This window comes from Staurois parvus, unplaced genomic scaffold (assembly GCF_062004578.1).
Source record: "Staurois parvus isolate SC_StPar_1 unplaced genomic scaffold, SC_StPar_1.0 ptg001125l, whole genome shotgun sequence".
NCBI lineage: Eukaryota > Metazoa > Chordata > Amphibia > Anura > Ranidae > Staurois > Staurois parvus.
Window position 1 is genome coordinate 153,622 of NW_028318921.1, and position 15,661 is coordinate 169,282.

At 42.8% G+C, this 15,661-nt stretch overlaps 1 protein-coding gene across 1 annotated transcript in view; it reads left to right on the plus strand.

The window, feature by feature from the left end:
• The window catches only part of LOC149440041 (serpin E3-like), a 52,987-nt gene that overhangs the window by 17,905 nt on the left and 19,421 nt on the right, over positions 1 to 15,661 (plus strand). Inside the window, exons 3-4 of the mRNA XM_089659011.1 lie at positions 600 to 833; positions 6,966 to 7,163. Of these exons, the coding sequence (XP_089515137.1) occupies positions 600 to 833; positions 6,966 to 7,163 (432 nt within the window). The remainder of the gene's footprint in view (positions 1 to 599; positions 834 to 6,965; positions 7,164 to 15,661) is intronic.

Sequence of the window (15,661 nt, forward strand, 5' to 3'; positions counted from 1 at the left end):
GGACTGATGTGAATGTACAATATATATGTGTAAAGTGCTGTGTAAATTGACAGCGCTATATAAATAAATAACTATATTTTAGCGGGGAAGATAAAATCATGAAGATCTTGGAAAAGTGAGGAGAATTTAAAACTACACAGAGATTTGTAGAACTGATGAAGTAGAATGGGAAAGAAAATATAGGAAAAAGAAGTAAGGAATAAAAAGTTGATGTTATGATAAGAGGATACATTTGAGTTAGAGGAAGATAGCAGAGGTGAGAAAAACTACTAGGAGTAAAAAAGATAGTGAAATGCGGGGGGAAATAATGGGTTGGGGTGGGGGACTTTAGTACTTTTTGAGTCAACAAATATATAACCATTGAAGTCAAAATCCCTGATCTGCATGCTTCTTACAATTAAATGACTCCAATGTTGCTTGCCAGAAGCCATCAAATCTCCATGGCAGCCATGGAAATAGCATTTTTAGTCCACAGCGGCTTCTTATTCAGGTCAGTAGAGGTTTTCTGTAATGGCCAGAGAGTGTAGGGAAATTAGGGTGCTGTATTGGTTTTATTATAGTCTGTACAATAACATGGCATGCTTTCTTCCTTATTTTAGATGAATCTGTACGAAATTTCATGAAAGCTATGCACAGGGAATTGGTGAACTCCAGCCAGGAAACGTCCATGCACTTGGCGTGTGCCTTGTTTGTGCAGACTGGGACCTCCCTGTCTGCCCAGTTTATTGAGAATGCTGCACTGTGGGCAAACAGCAGCCTCCAACAGGCTAACTTCAGTGAGCACACATGGACAGCAAGTCAGATCAACCAATGGGTCACCAGGAACACAGGAGGTGAGGAGATCTATACTGCAAATCTGTGCCACAATGTACTGTTATCAGAATTTTACTGTAAACAAGGCTAGTATAATTGTATTAAATACAGATATTATTTTAAATATATATAAATTAGCCTCTAGAGGGAGCTATAATATGTTTAGTGTAACTACTTTGTCACTCTTTTAAAAGGATAGGTGAACCTTTAACCTCTTCACGCCGGCCGAACGCAAATGTGCGGCCTCCCGTCGTCTGGGCCTAGACACCGAGTGGCCGCACATTTGCATTCTATTAAAAAAGGACATATGTGCCGGGAGCGCGCGCCCTGCGCGCTCCCAGCACACATATCCAGTACTCAGGGAAAGGTCCCAATCTCCTCTTTCGATCGGGAAATATCCTGATCATGTGACCGCCGTAACGCGGTCACATGACCCTAAACCCCACCTCCCTTTTTCTGAAACTCTTAAAGGGCCAGGAGGCGCCGATGCAAAGCGGTTAAATAAAGTTGCATGTTCCTCCCTGACCTAGCCCACCCTTCACCTCTCCAGATGTATACTTAGTGCAGTCTGGCTGATGCGGCCTTCAGTATTTGTTTACACCATGGCTGTCCAACCTTGACTTTCCTGGGCCACACTGAAAAAATTGTCTTGTACAGGGGCGGATTGACCATTTGGAAACTCGGGCACTGCCCGAGGGCCCGGGGTCAGGAGGGGGCCCCATGAGATGCCCCTGGTACCTTTTTCATAGGCTTTTTTGAGTTTGGGCAAGGACACAGGGGCCCCATGATCCCCTATTGCCCGGGGGCCACATGAGTTGTCAGTCTGCCCCTGGTCTTGTACCAAATATAAACTTGGGCAAATATACAGTAACAATAAGGATGGCTGGTGAGCAGAAAACGTCAGGCAGATCACAAGTTAGCGATCACTAATATAGATAATGTACTTATTTGAGTAATAAAACTTCATTTTTTGTTTAGTTTTTTCTTTTACAATGGATTTTATTATGGACAACATAACAACAAACAGTCAAAAGTAAGATCACTGACACAAAAGAATAAAGTATACAAATCTTCTGATGAAGGACGTGACAAATGCACTGAAGTATTGACAAAGAAAGAAACTGAGTACATAAACACAATACATAAAAGGGTGGAAAGAAACCTGATAAATTGCATTAATAGAAAACAAGTAATGACCAATGGGCTAGTAGGAGAGGGCCAAAGATAATCACAAAAATCGCATACAGAGGATAGGAAAAGCTGGGCACGGAGCCGCACTGGACGCACATCGGTACTTCACACCAAGGACTCTTGAGAAGGTCCGACAAGTATATAAAACATTGCAGGTACAATTCTCTAGTAGTATTACAATCAGTGCAAATAGCATGAAGACTAACAAAAACAAAGAAGAGAAAGAGAAAAAAGAAAAAAAAAAAGAAAAGAAGGGGGAAACAAGGATAGTTAAGACAAAGAAAGGGCTCCAGGGGATTCTTGTATCGAAAAAAGGGTCTGGCCAAATCTAGATGGTTAAGCCACATCAATCCAAGGGAGCCAGATCTGCAAAAACTTTGGGTGGGTGTCTAACAGCATGGCCTTTAGCTTCTCATTAACCATTATAAAATTCATCCGGTTCTTAGCGGTCTCGAAGAGAATAAGAGGAGTTTTTCAAGCTCTCGAGATCGTTAATTTGGTAGCCATAAATAGATGCGATGCCAGCTGCCCTCCGGACGCAGTAGGCCTACTAATGGTTTAAATAATAGTGCCTTGTATGGGTTGCGCTTAATATCTATGTGCAACATAGTGCGGAGAAGGGCTTGGACCCTAATCCATAATCTGCACACCTTGGGGCAAGTCCACCAAATATTAGCCATGGTGCCTATTTGTTGACAACCCCAAAAGCAAGTCGGAGAATTGTTTTGTTTTTTTATTATAGAAAGTAAAAGAGGGCAACATAAAACTAAAATCAATATCTGCTTCGATGGATGCAGTAGCAATTCTCAATCTATTCTCAAGGTGCTCATCACATATTACAAATATAGGTGTTGCAACAGATAACATGAATAATATGTGACTGTGAACAGTGGGAGATTGTTCTTTGGAAATAAAAAAATGTATAAATGTCCAGAAAAGAGCCATATGTGTTCGCTAAGTGTAAATATATTTTTACAAAAAAAATTCCCCCCCCCCCAAAAAAAAATCAAAGTTTTTAGGTAACTTTATCATTTTGTTTTGGGTTGCATTCATAGCCATCTTGGGCTACGTACGGCCCGTGGACCACAGGTTGGACAAACCCGGTTTACATTTTTCTTCCGAAAGCCTTCTTTGAGCTGGCGGCACCTATGCAGTAGCCCCATGTAACTTATATATATCAATCATTGCTGGGAAGCATTGTGCAAAGTAAATTAAATAAAATGAATGTATATTCTACAACAGATGTGTCTACGTTTAAAAAAAATTACATAAACTATACAGTGAGTCCATAATTGTTATCAAACATTCTTCAATATATGAAGTGAGAGTCCGTGATTATTATCTCCCACGTGTGCCATTTAAAGGATAAGTTCACCTTTGGGAATATGTGAGAAGGTCCACCCATTTTTAGGGTGGCACATGTAACATGTTCCCAATGCTGCAGCCACTACTCAGCACAAATTGGGGAGTGTTTTATTTTTACTTTTTTTTGTCTTCATAAAAACGTGGCCCCTCCCCTCCGTGCACATCATGCGCCTTGACGAATGACATGCATAGCCTTGCTGGACCACCTGGGATATGCATGTCACATATCCCAGGAGGCCTTGAGTGTTCCATTCAGCTAGTAGGAGGGGGTGGGCCTAGCAGCGAGTCATCATGAGGCCCCGCCTGCTGATCCTGAAAGAGCCAATGTAAGATGGTGGCACCAGACTGAACTGTGTCTGGTCACAGAATGTTGTCAGTGGGACAATGCTGGATTCAGTGGCTGGGTGAGTATCCATACTGTGATACAACACCACCAGGTAAGCAGAGGTAAAGTTAAAAAAAAAAGAAGGGGAGGTAAGCTGAAGTTCCTCTTAGTAAGTATCTGATAATTAGTGGACTGGTTATAACTTGGTAAAGTGGGTCTCTAGCTGAAACCTTTCATTTTAGTGTTGGATAGCGTTGGTAAGGGTTAAACCTCTCTCCGGTTGTTAATGTTGTCTGTGTTCCATCTGGGGAAACCGTGCCACCATGGCATGAAGTAAGGAGAAATTTCCCAAAAAGGGATGCGTTCATCTTTAACCACTTGCCTACTGGGCACTTGTACCCCCTTCCTGCCCAGGCCAATTTTCAGCTTTCAGAGCTGTCGCACTTTGAATGACAATTGCGTGGTTATGCAACACTGTACACAGATGAAATTTTTATCATTTTTTCACACAAATAGAGCTTTTTTTTGGTGGTATTTAATAACTGCTGGGTGTTTTATTTTTTGCGCTATAAACCAAATAAGAGCAAAAAATGTGAAAAACAGTTTTTCTTGTTTCTATTATAAACTTTTGCAAACAGGTAATTTTTCTCCTTCACTGATGTGCATTGATGAGGCTGCACTGATGGGCACTGATGGGCAGCACTGATGGGCACTGATGGGGTGATAAAGATAGGCAGCACTGATGGGCACTGATAGGCTGCACTGATGAGGTGGCATGGATAAGCAGCACTGATGGGCACTGATAGGCGGCACTAATATGAAACAATGATGGGCACTGATAGGCGGCACTGATGGGCAGCATTGATGGGCACTGACTGGCGGCACTGCTGGGCACTGACTGGCAGCACTTCTGGGTGGCACTTCTTGGCACCATTGATGGGTGGCACTTATGTTGGGCATTGCTGGGCACTGGTGAATGGCACTGCTGGGCACAGGTGGGTGGCACTACTAGGCAATGCTGGGCACAGGTGTGTGGCACTGCTGGGCACTGATCATCAGTGCCCTGATGATCAGTGCCGATCCGTCCTCTGACAATTTCCAGTTATCGGCAGTGCTGTGACAGCTTGAGGAAAGTGCAGCCAATAACTGGCTACTGCATTTCCCAGTGATCTGCTGTGTCATTGGACACAGCGGTAAAAGGCCGCTGTGATTGGCCTTTTACTACATCACTTGCTCAGTGGTATCCGTAGGACACAGCAATCATTTAGATCGCTGGGTGCGCACCCCCGGGGGCACGCGGGAGGGCACGTTCTGGGAGGACATCATATGACGCCCTCCCGGAACTGGACAACCATAGTCGTCATTCGGCTATAGCGCGGTTGGCAAGTGGTTAAAGGATCAGTCTTTATTCTGATTTTTGAGGATCTTTGAAAATTAATTATTCCACAGTGTCCTACAATTTGCAATTATCATCATTAGGACAACTTAGCATGACTTCCTGTATGATCCTGTTAGAGTACATAAACACAACATACACATGCAATCTAAAAATGAGAAGGCTTACCCTCTTCTGTAGCATACACCTGGTGCAGAATGTGTAGCTGTAATCTAACGTTTTAGCTTTGTCTAATTATCTGTGAATAAAAAAGGAATACAATGTATGATACAAATAGTAGCAGTTCACTGTTACCAGTAGAACTGACAAACTGATCAGTGTAATATTCTCACTGGACCAGGGTTTCTCAACCAGGGTTCCATGGAACCCTATGGTTCCTCCAAAGGTTGCTAGAGGTTCATTGAGGAATTAACAATTTCTGCCTCTTAGATAAGTTCTCACTTACTTATTTTCCACCATAATTTGCAAATACATTCTTTCCAAATCAGCCAATGTGATTGTCTGGATTTTTTTTCTCATTTCTTTTCTCATTGTCTCTCATAGTTGAGGTCTACCTATGATGCCAATTACAGGCCTCTCTCATCTTTTTAAGTGGGAGAACTTGCACAATTGGTGGCTGACTAAATACTTTTTTGCCCCACTGTAAGTCCCTGCCAATGGATTTTGGTGTGCTTTTGTGAAGTGGGTAGAGTAGGGAGAGAGACTCCATCTGAAATGGAAAGTGACTAGTGACAAGGAAATGTTCCTAATGGGGAGGGACAGGCCAGGCATTCTCTATTCTCAAAGAAGCCTCCCCTTTGGGACTGGACCAGCCAGGCAGCTCTTCACCCTCTGAAGCAGATGCTGTCGGTACATCTCTCACTGAAATGTGATTGTTTTTCGATAAGCAGCATTCTCCCACTGGGGTATTTGTATTTGGCATTCTCTTCAATACAAGTTCCAAGTTTTATTGCCACCGGACTCTGTGTCTTTACTGCCGCCGTACCATGCTGCAGCTCATCATTTGTAGATTAGTGGGAGGATTTTGCAATACTAATGTGACTGCTCAGGATATTATGCTACTTGCTGAGACATGGAAACCAGAGATGTCATTGTTTCCTATTTAACGCAAATACTGAAGGTAGCAATAGAGAAGGGGGGAGGGGGGGTTTCTCCCAGGTTCTGAGTTGCTTAGCAGTGATATGTGAGGAAGAGCAAAGTGTTAGGCCTCATGTACACATGAACACACGCGGTACCACGTTTATCTGTGTTTAGTGCTTGGAGGTTTATTCATTTGATTGGCCAGAGTATTTTCCATTGACATGGATAAATGGCCAAATGCTAAACGTGGCTACTGTTTAGCCACGTTTAATTGCGTGTACATGCGTTTTTGCTGCGCTTAGCAATTTTTTTGACCAAAATAATCATCTCCTGCATGCACTTATTCTGCATTCACAAGAGGAATGTTTATCTGCCCCTAAACTCTACTGCTCCTAAACTCTTGTAAAAGCCTATCTGTACATAGACACATAAGCTTTTATTGAGTTGAGTCCAGCGGCTTTGACAAAAAAAACGCTGAAAGCTCCTAAACTCACATTTAGGAGCAACAGTGTACATGAGGCCTTATTAGAGAAATGTACCACATAGCCTACACATTCACAAAGCTATAGCTACAAATTCAAAAACACCTGGAAAAGTACCTTTATTTTAACCGCATGACAGTAATTCTAAAATCTCATTGGCCTCAGCTGAAAATCACTGTCTATTTTTTAAAATAAGAATTCTTATCCTGATGTGTGCGCTTTGTGAATCGAGCCTAAAGTGTATGGTAGATACAACATAAAAGCATGATTATAATTTCAAGAAGTCATTAGTAAAAAATTGCTTTCCATCCAGGTGGGATACAGACTCTCGTACCTTGTGGACCTTTCCTGCCAGGTTTTACACAGATCACACTTGTGAGTACAATGTATTTCAGAAGCCGATGGAAAACCAAATTCTCCTTCACAGACACACAGACACTGCCTTTTATCAGCACCGATGGATCGGTGGTCAAAGTTCCTATGATGCATCAAACTGCAGATGTTAACTATGGTAAGGAGGAGCAAATTATACGGTTTATACTGTATGGATTGCAACTAATCTATTACTATAACATAGCACTTACACCTGCTTTTCATACCAATCTTTGTTGTGTTTTTATTTGACAATGACAATATAATGTGGAGGTGTTCTGTTAACCAGGGGAAAAGAAACAGATTTTCACTGTCATTTAACTGCTGATGGTTTGCATCTTTTTAGTTACTATGGGCAATGCTTCCACTCGGGGCTGGATCTAGCCTGTCTGATGTGGGGGTGCAGTAAAAAATGTCAGGGGGGCAGAGGATGGGAAGTCAGCAGGGCAGTTTGCAGGGTAGTGTACAGATGCCATTAGTTTGTAGGGCAGTGTAGTGGTCAGCAGGGCTGGGGTAAGGGGTCAGCGAGGTTGAAGACAGGGGTCACTGTTGGCAGGGCAGAGGACAGGGGTCATTTTTCACAGGGCATTCAGCAGAGCTCCTTCTTCCATTCCTTCACTGCACACAGCTTGGGCACAGGCAGCAGAGCTCCTCCGTCCCACACAGCGCATAGCTGAGATCAGTATAGTGTCAGACAAGGATGGTAAAGTATCAGATTAGGGCAGTATAGTGTCAGGCTAAGGCAGCACAGTGACAGATTACAGCAGCATAGTTTCAGATTAGGGAGGTATAATGGCAGGTTAGGGCAGTAAAGTGGCAAGTTAGGGCAGTATAGAGGCAGGTTAGGGCAGCATAGTGGCAGGTTATTGCAGTATAGTGTCAGGTCAGAGCAGTATTGTGGCAGGTTAGGTCAGTATAGTGGCAGGATTGGGCAGCATAGTGGCAGGTTATTGCAGTATAGTGGCAGGATTGGGCAGCATAGTGGCAGGTTATTACAGTATAGTGCAGGGGTGGGCAAACTTTTTGACCTGAGGGCCGCAATGGGTTCATATATTGGACCCGGGGGCCGGACCAAGAGTAGATGAATGATGTGTATGTGTCATCCATAGTAAGTATAGTAATATTCCCCCATAGTAAGCATAGTAATTAATCCCCCATATAGTAATTCATCCCCCATAGTAATTCATCCCCCATATAGTAATTCATCCCCCCATAGTAATTCACCCCCCATAGTAATTCATCCCCCATATAGTAATTCATCCCCCATAGTAATTCATCCCCCATATAGTAATTCATCAGCCCCATAGTAATTCATCCCCCATATAGTAATTCATCCCCCATAGTAATTCATCCCCCATAGTAATTCATCCCCCATATAGTAATTCATCCCCCATAGTAATTCATCCCCCATATAGTAATTCATCCCCCATAGTAATTCATCTCCCATATAGTAATTCATCCCCCATATAGTAATTCATCCCCCATGTAGTAATTCATCCCCCATATAGTAATTCATCCCCCATAGTAATTCATCTCCCATATAGTAATTCATCCCCCATATAGTAATTCATCCCCCCTATAGTAATTCATCCCCCCTATAGTAATTCATCCCCCATAGTAATTCATCCCCCATATAGTAATTCATCCCCCATAGTAATTCATCCCCCATAGTAATTCATCCCCCATAGTAATTCATCTCCCATGTAGTAATTCATCCCCCATAGTAATTCATCCCCCATATAGTAATTCATCCCCCATAGTAATTCATCTCCCATATAGTAATTCATCCCCCATATAGTAATTCATCCCCCCTATAGTAATTCATCCCCCATAGTAATTCATCCCCCATATAGTAATTCATCCCCCATAGTAATTTATCCCCCATAGTAATTCATCTCCCATATAGTAATTCATCCCCCATATAGTAATTCATCCCCCCTATAGTAATTCATCCCCCATATAGTAATTCATCCCCCATAGTAATTCATCCCCCCTATAGTAATTCATCCCCCATATAGTAATTCATCCCCCTATAGTAATTCATTCCCCATATTAAGTCCCCAAGTCCCCCCTGTGTCAATTCACTTACCTTTGCTCCGCACGTTCCTCTCGCCGTGTTCCCGCGCAGTTCCGGTGTAGCATGAAAATCTGTCTCCTATGAGGATCTGTCCCCCTCGACGTATCTGCGCATGTGCCAGTTTCAGGCATTAGCAGCCGATCGGCGATCTCCGGCACATGCGCAGATACGTCGAGGGGGACAGATCCTCATAGGAGACAGATTTTCATGCTACACCGGTCTTCAAGGCGGACTGTGAGAGGAGCCTAGCTCCGCGGGCCGGATTAAAAGGTCCGCCGGGCCGTAGTTTGCCCATTTGCCCATTGCTGGTATAGTGGCATGATTGGGCAGCATAGTGGCAGGTTATTGCAGCATAGTGGCATGATTGGGCAGCATAGTGGCAGGTTATTGCAGCATAGTGGCAGGATTGGGCAGCATAGTGACAGTATAATGGCAGGATTGGACAGCATAGTGGCAGGTTATTGCAGTATAGTGGCAGGATTGGGCAGCACAGTGGCAGGTTATTGCAGTATAGTGTCAGGATTGGACAGCATAGTGGCAGGTTATTGAAGTATAGTGGCAAGATTGGGCAGCATAGTAGCAGGTTATTGCAGTATAGTGGCAATATTGGGAAGCATAGTAGCAGGTTATTGCAGTATAGTGGCAATATTGGGAAGCATAGTAGCAGGTTATTGCAGTATAGTGGCATGATTGGGCAGCATAGTTGCAGGTTTTTGCAGTATAGTGGCAAGATTGGGCAGCATAGTTGCAGGTTTTTGCAGTATAGTGGCAATATTGGGCAGCATAGTGGCAGTATAGTGTCAGGATTGGGCAGTATAGTGGCAGGATTTGGCAGCAGTGGCAGGTTATTGCAGTATAGTGGCAGCATAGTGGCAGGTTATTGTAGTATGGTGGCAAGTTAGGGCTGACAGTGTGATAGTGACAGTGTGCTGAGTCAATTACCCCTTGGCTGGAGATGAAGACAACCAAGCAAAATAGGTGAGTTGGAAGCTTTCGTGCATGAAGAGAACTATGATTTAATTGGTATTGGTGAATCTTGGCTTCATTCATCACATGACTGGGTCATTAATATTCCTGGCTATGTTCTCTTTCAGAGAAACAGAGTAAATAGGAAAGGTGGTGGTGTCTGTCTCTATGTGAGAAGTGATCTCAGAGCAAGTGTGAAAGAGGACCTTGTTGATGGAGAGTGTGATGAGGCTGAAGTATTATGGGTGGAACTGAACATGGGGGTGCGTACTACAAAGGTAATCATTGGAGTTTGTTATAGGCCTCCCAGTATTAATGAGGAGGTGGAAACTCAGCTCCTTGCACAGATCGAAAGGGCTGCAAGGGCTGGGACAGTGATAATAATGGGGGATTTTTACTACCCGGAAATTTACTGGAGTAATAGTACTGCAGGAACAGTTAAAGGGCAAAATTTTTAAACCTACTACAGGACAATTTTAAGGTACAGTTCATGGAGGACCCAACTAGGAATGTTTCTCTGCTGGACCTGGTAATCTCAAACTATGCAGATCTTATTACGAATGTCCATATAAAAGAACATCTGGGTAGCAGTGATCATAACATGATTTCATTTATTGTTCGCTGTAAACAGCAAGCACATACAGGAAAAATAAAAACTCTCAATTTCAAGAGAGCTAATTTTCCAAGGCTGAGAGCTGCTCTCCAAGCCTTAGACTAGGAGCGAATATTGGCATTGATGAACACAACACAGAAATGGGAGCTCTTCAAAAAGACTGTATGTGAACATACTGCAAAATATATTCCCATGGGCAACACGTTTAAAAGGCTAAAAATCAAACCTATGTGGCTTACTGTCAAAGTTAAAAAAGCTATAGATAATAAGAAAAGAGCTTTTATTAAATATAAAAATGAAGGAACGCTATCACCGTTTAAACATTACAAAGAATATAACAGAAAAAGGAAATAAAGGCCGCAAAAATTGAAAATTGCAAAAGATAGCAGGACCAACCCCAAAAAATTCTTCAAATATATTAATAGTAAAAAGGTCCAGTCAGAGCATGTAGGCCCTTTACAAAATAATCTAGAGTGGGTGACTGGGGACAAAGAGAAGGCAAATTTATTTAATACCTTCTTCAGCTCTTTGTATACAAAGGAGCATGGGGGAGCTCTTGTCCATAATGGGCATGGTATTGACACAGCTCCAGATGATCCACATTGGCTCACATCTTACATGATTCAAAAATATTTAGACAGTATAAAGGTGAATAAAGCACCTGGGCCGGATGGCATACACCCACGGGTCGTTATGGAATTGAGCTCTGTCATTTCAAAGCCATTGTTTCTAATTTTTAGGGACTCTTTAATGACTGGCATAGTACCACTGGATTGGTGTAAGGCCAATGTGGTGCCAATATTTAAAAAGTGGTCAAAATCTTTACCAAGTAATTATAGACCTGTTAGTTTAACTTCTATAGTTGGGAAGATATTGGAGAGTTTAATAAAATACCACATAGATGAGTTCTTGCTGGAAAAAAATATTTTAGGCAACAGACAGCATGGATTCATGAAAGATAGAAGTTGTCAAACAAATCTGATTTCTTTTATATGAGGGGATGAGCAAGACCTTGGACAGAGGGGTGGCGGTGGACGTGGTATACTTGGACAGAGGGGTGGTGGTGGATGTGGTATACTTGGATTTTGCAAAAGCGTTTGACACAGTTTCCCACACACTGCTAATGTGTAAGGCAGGGGTCCTCAAACTATGGCCCGCGGGCCACATGCGGCCCGCCGAGCACATTTATCTGGCCCGCCGGGCAGGGGCGTATCTGCCGCGAGGCAAGGGACTAGGATTTGGCAGGTCGGGAGAGCTCGGCAGGGCTCGGGCGGGAGGCAGGAGGGCGGGATCAGCAATTCTAGAACAGAGGAAAGTGGGCTCGGCTTATGAACCCGCACCAATCACCTGGCCTCTCTGCAGCCAGCCGGCCATCTATTCTGATCAGTGCATGCAACCGTCACGGCCGGAGGGCGGAGCCTAGAGCTGACCACGAAGAGGGGGAGCAAGAGAGGAGACTCCATCGCTGCATGTCGGGTATCACGGCCACAGACCCTAGAAAAGTGCAATAAATGATCGATCTCCTCCCTCTCTCTTTCCCCCCTCTCTCCTCTCTCCCTCCCCCCTCCTCTCTCTCCCCCTTCTCTCTCTCCCCTCTCCTCTCTCTCCCCCTCCTCTCTCTCTCCCCCTCCTCTCTCTCTCCCCCCTCCTCTCTCTCTCTCCCCCCCTCCTCTCTCTCTCCCCCTCCTCTCTCTCTCCCCCCCCCTCCTCTCTCTCTCCCCTCCTTATCTCTCCCCCCTCTCTCTCTCTCTTTACATTGTACATAGATCTGACCCAACAAGGTGTCCTGCATTTACCGTATATTTCGCTCCATAAGACACACTTGGGGGGAAATGTCTGTGCGTCTTATGGAGCGGCTGGCCCAGTATTCCCGCCGCCATTGTATGTCCGCAGTCTCTGGTCATCTCATGTACTATGTCCGCAGTCTCTGGTCATCTCATGTACTATGTCCGCAGTCTCTGGTCATCTCATGTACTATGTCCGCAGTCTCTGGTCATCTCCTGTACTGTGTCCACATTTCTTCATAGTTTTTTTTTAAACTATAGTCCAGCCCTCTGAGGGATAGTGAACTGGCCCCCAGTTTAAAAAGCTTGAGGACCCCTGGTGTAAGGTAAAGTCTACGGGCTTGGAAAAATCTGTATGTAAATGGATAGAAAACTGGCTAAAAGATCGTATTCAAAGAGTAGTGGTTAATGATTCATACTCTCAGTGGTCTACAGTCATCAGTGGTGTACCCCAAGGTTCAGTGTTGGGACCCTTACTTTTTAATATATTTATACACAATATAGGGTCTGGGATTAAAAATACCATTTCAGTCTTTGCAGGTGACACCAAGCTGTGCAGTGGAATAACGTCCTTACAGGATGTCTTCAACCTACAAGCCGACCTCAATGCTCTGTTTAATTGGGCAACTATGTGGCAAATGAGGTTTAATGTTGATAAATGTAAGGTTATGTACTTGGGGGCTAAGAATATGCATGCATCATACATACTAGGGGGGGTACAACTGGGGGAATCAATGGTGGAGAAGGATCTGGGGGTTCTGGTAGATCACAAGCTTAATAATGGCATGCAATGCCAAGCTGCAGTTTCTAAAGCGAGCAAAATCCTCTCTTGTATTAAAAGAGGTATAGACTCCAGAGAGAGAGATATCATATTACCCCGGTACAAATCATTAGTAAGACCTCATCTGGAATATGCAGCTCAGTTTTGGGCACCAATTCACAAAAAGAACATTGGGGAACTGGAGAAAGTACAGAGAAGGGCAACTAACCTGATAAGAGGCATGGAGGAGATCAGCTATGAGGAAAGATTAGAGGAACTGAGTTAATTATCTCTTGAGAAGAGGAGATCAAGGGGGGATATGATCAACATGTATAAATACATCAGTGGTTCATATAGTGAACTCAGTGTAGAGTTATTCACCCTGAGGTCATCACAGAGGACAAGGGGGCACTCTTTATGTCTGGAGGAAAAGTAATTTAATCTCCAAACACGGAAAGGTTTCTTCACAGTAAGAGCTGTGAAAATGTGGAATAGACTCCGTCAAAAGTTGGTTCTGGCCAGCTTAGTGGATTGCTTTAAAAAAGGCCTGGATTCTTTCTTAGATACACAGAATATAACTGGATACTAACATTTATAGGTAAAGTTGATCCAGGGAATATCCGATTGCCTCACGGGGGATCAGGAAGGAATTTTTTTTCCCAGCAGGTGTAAATTGGATCATGCTTTGCTGGGGGGTTTTTTTTGCCTTCCTCTGGGTCAACTGTGGCTATAGGATTATAACTTTTTTTTTTTTTTTTTTTTTTTAATGATTGAACTGGATGTTCTTTTGTCTTTTTTCAGCCGGACTAACTATGTAACTATGAAAAAAACCATGGCAGATCAGTGTCCTGTCTGGCAATATTTACTGATTTTAAAAGGGTATCCACAACTCTTTTATGTGTTTGTTTATGTTGGAGAGCATCATTGAGGATCCTCTGTTTGGGTACATCTTCCGTTGTGTGTCATCGTGTTGTGCTGCACTACTAATAGTTGTAGGACTTTTAAGTTGAGCATTCATTTGCCATATTTTAAGACACTACAAGCAAGTGGATCCTGAAGAACCAGCAAAACAAGCGAAACACATTGATCCACTATGTCTTTGCAGTATGATTAGTACACAATTGATGAATTAATGGTGATGGATATGGTTTTTATTTTTTGTTGATTTTAATGTTAAAATAAAAGTTGTATTTTATCTTATGTACTGCATGTCATTTTTGTTGGCACATAAAAAAAATCCCCATTTTCCCGTCTCACCTGTGGATTGATTGGAAATTATTTTTTTTCTATTTATGAATTGAGGTTGATCTGACACCTGAAAATGCATGAATTGGGGCTGATCTGATTTGAGATCTGAAGATGCTTGAATTGGGGCTGATCTGAAATCTAAAGGTGTATGCAGTGGGGCTGAGCTGAGGTATGAAGGTGTATGAATTGAGGTTGATCTGAGGTCTGAAGATGCAGATTTTAGGGCTGATTTGATCTGAGGTCTGAAGGTGCATAAGATGGGGCTGATATGAGGTCTGAAGGTGAATGGATTGGGGCTGAACTTGGGTCTGAAAGTGATTGAAATGGCACTTGGCTGAAGTCTCAAGGTGCATGAATTGGTACTGATCTTAGGTCTAAAGATGCATGAACTAGGGTTGATCTGTGGTCTGGAGGTGTATGAATTATGGCTGATATGAGTTCTGAAAGAGCATGCACTTGGGCTAGTATACATTAATGGTAAATATGAACATGTTTTGTGGGTGCACCAGTTAACATAATTATTACTATTATTATTGAGTTTTATTTGCCATTACCAGTAAATTATAAGTATAAAAGTTGAAAACAAACATTATAACTATGACAGACTATTGTTTACTGCAAAACCAGTTGGCTAATTCCTGTCAAATTTACCGAAAAAGTTGCTAACCACTGGGATAGAACATCTATTTAATTTGTATTACTCTCTGTGTCTTCCTGTTGTGGTGACACTCTTAACCCTTAATATTTTGTCCTGGTGTCACCAGGGCAAGATGCAAGGTGAGCTATTCCCATATAAGGCTTTAAAACCATCAGAACATGGGGCATTATTAACTCTAGTATACCTGTCTTACAGCACTGCAAATATCAATGCTACTGTGAAAAATGCAGTAACCCATGACAAGTCAACCAATATAAAATCATATACTGTATTTAACTACAGTAAGTGTGAATGTGACGGGTTGCTGTGATTACATCACCAATCTTTTCAGTGCTACATTTAATCAGCTTGTAAATGATTGTGAACCAACAGACAGCACGAACAATGTGAAAGATACCGTGATTCCTGTTATGTGAGGTCCTGTGTTGTTGCAAGATCTGAGACCATTTTCCTCCTCACTTTCCAGAAATGGGTAGAAGTCAGACATTGATATTATTAGCAAAATACAGTATATGTTTATCAAGTTCAGGA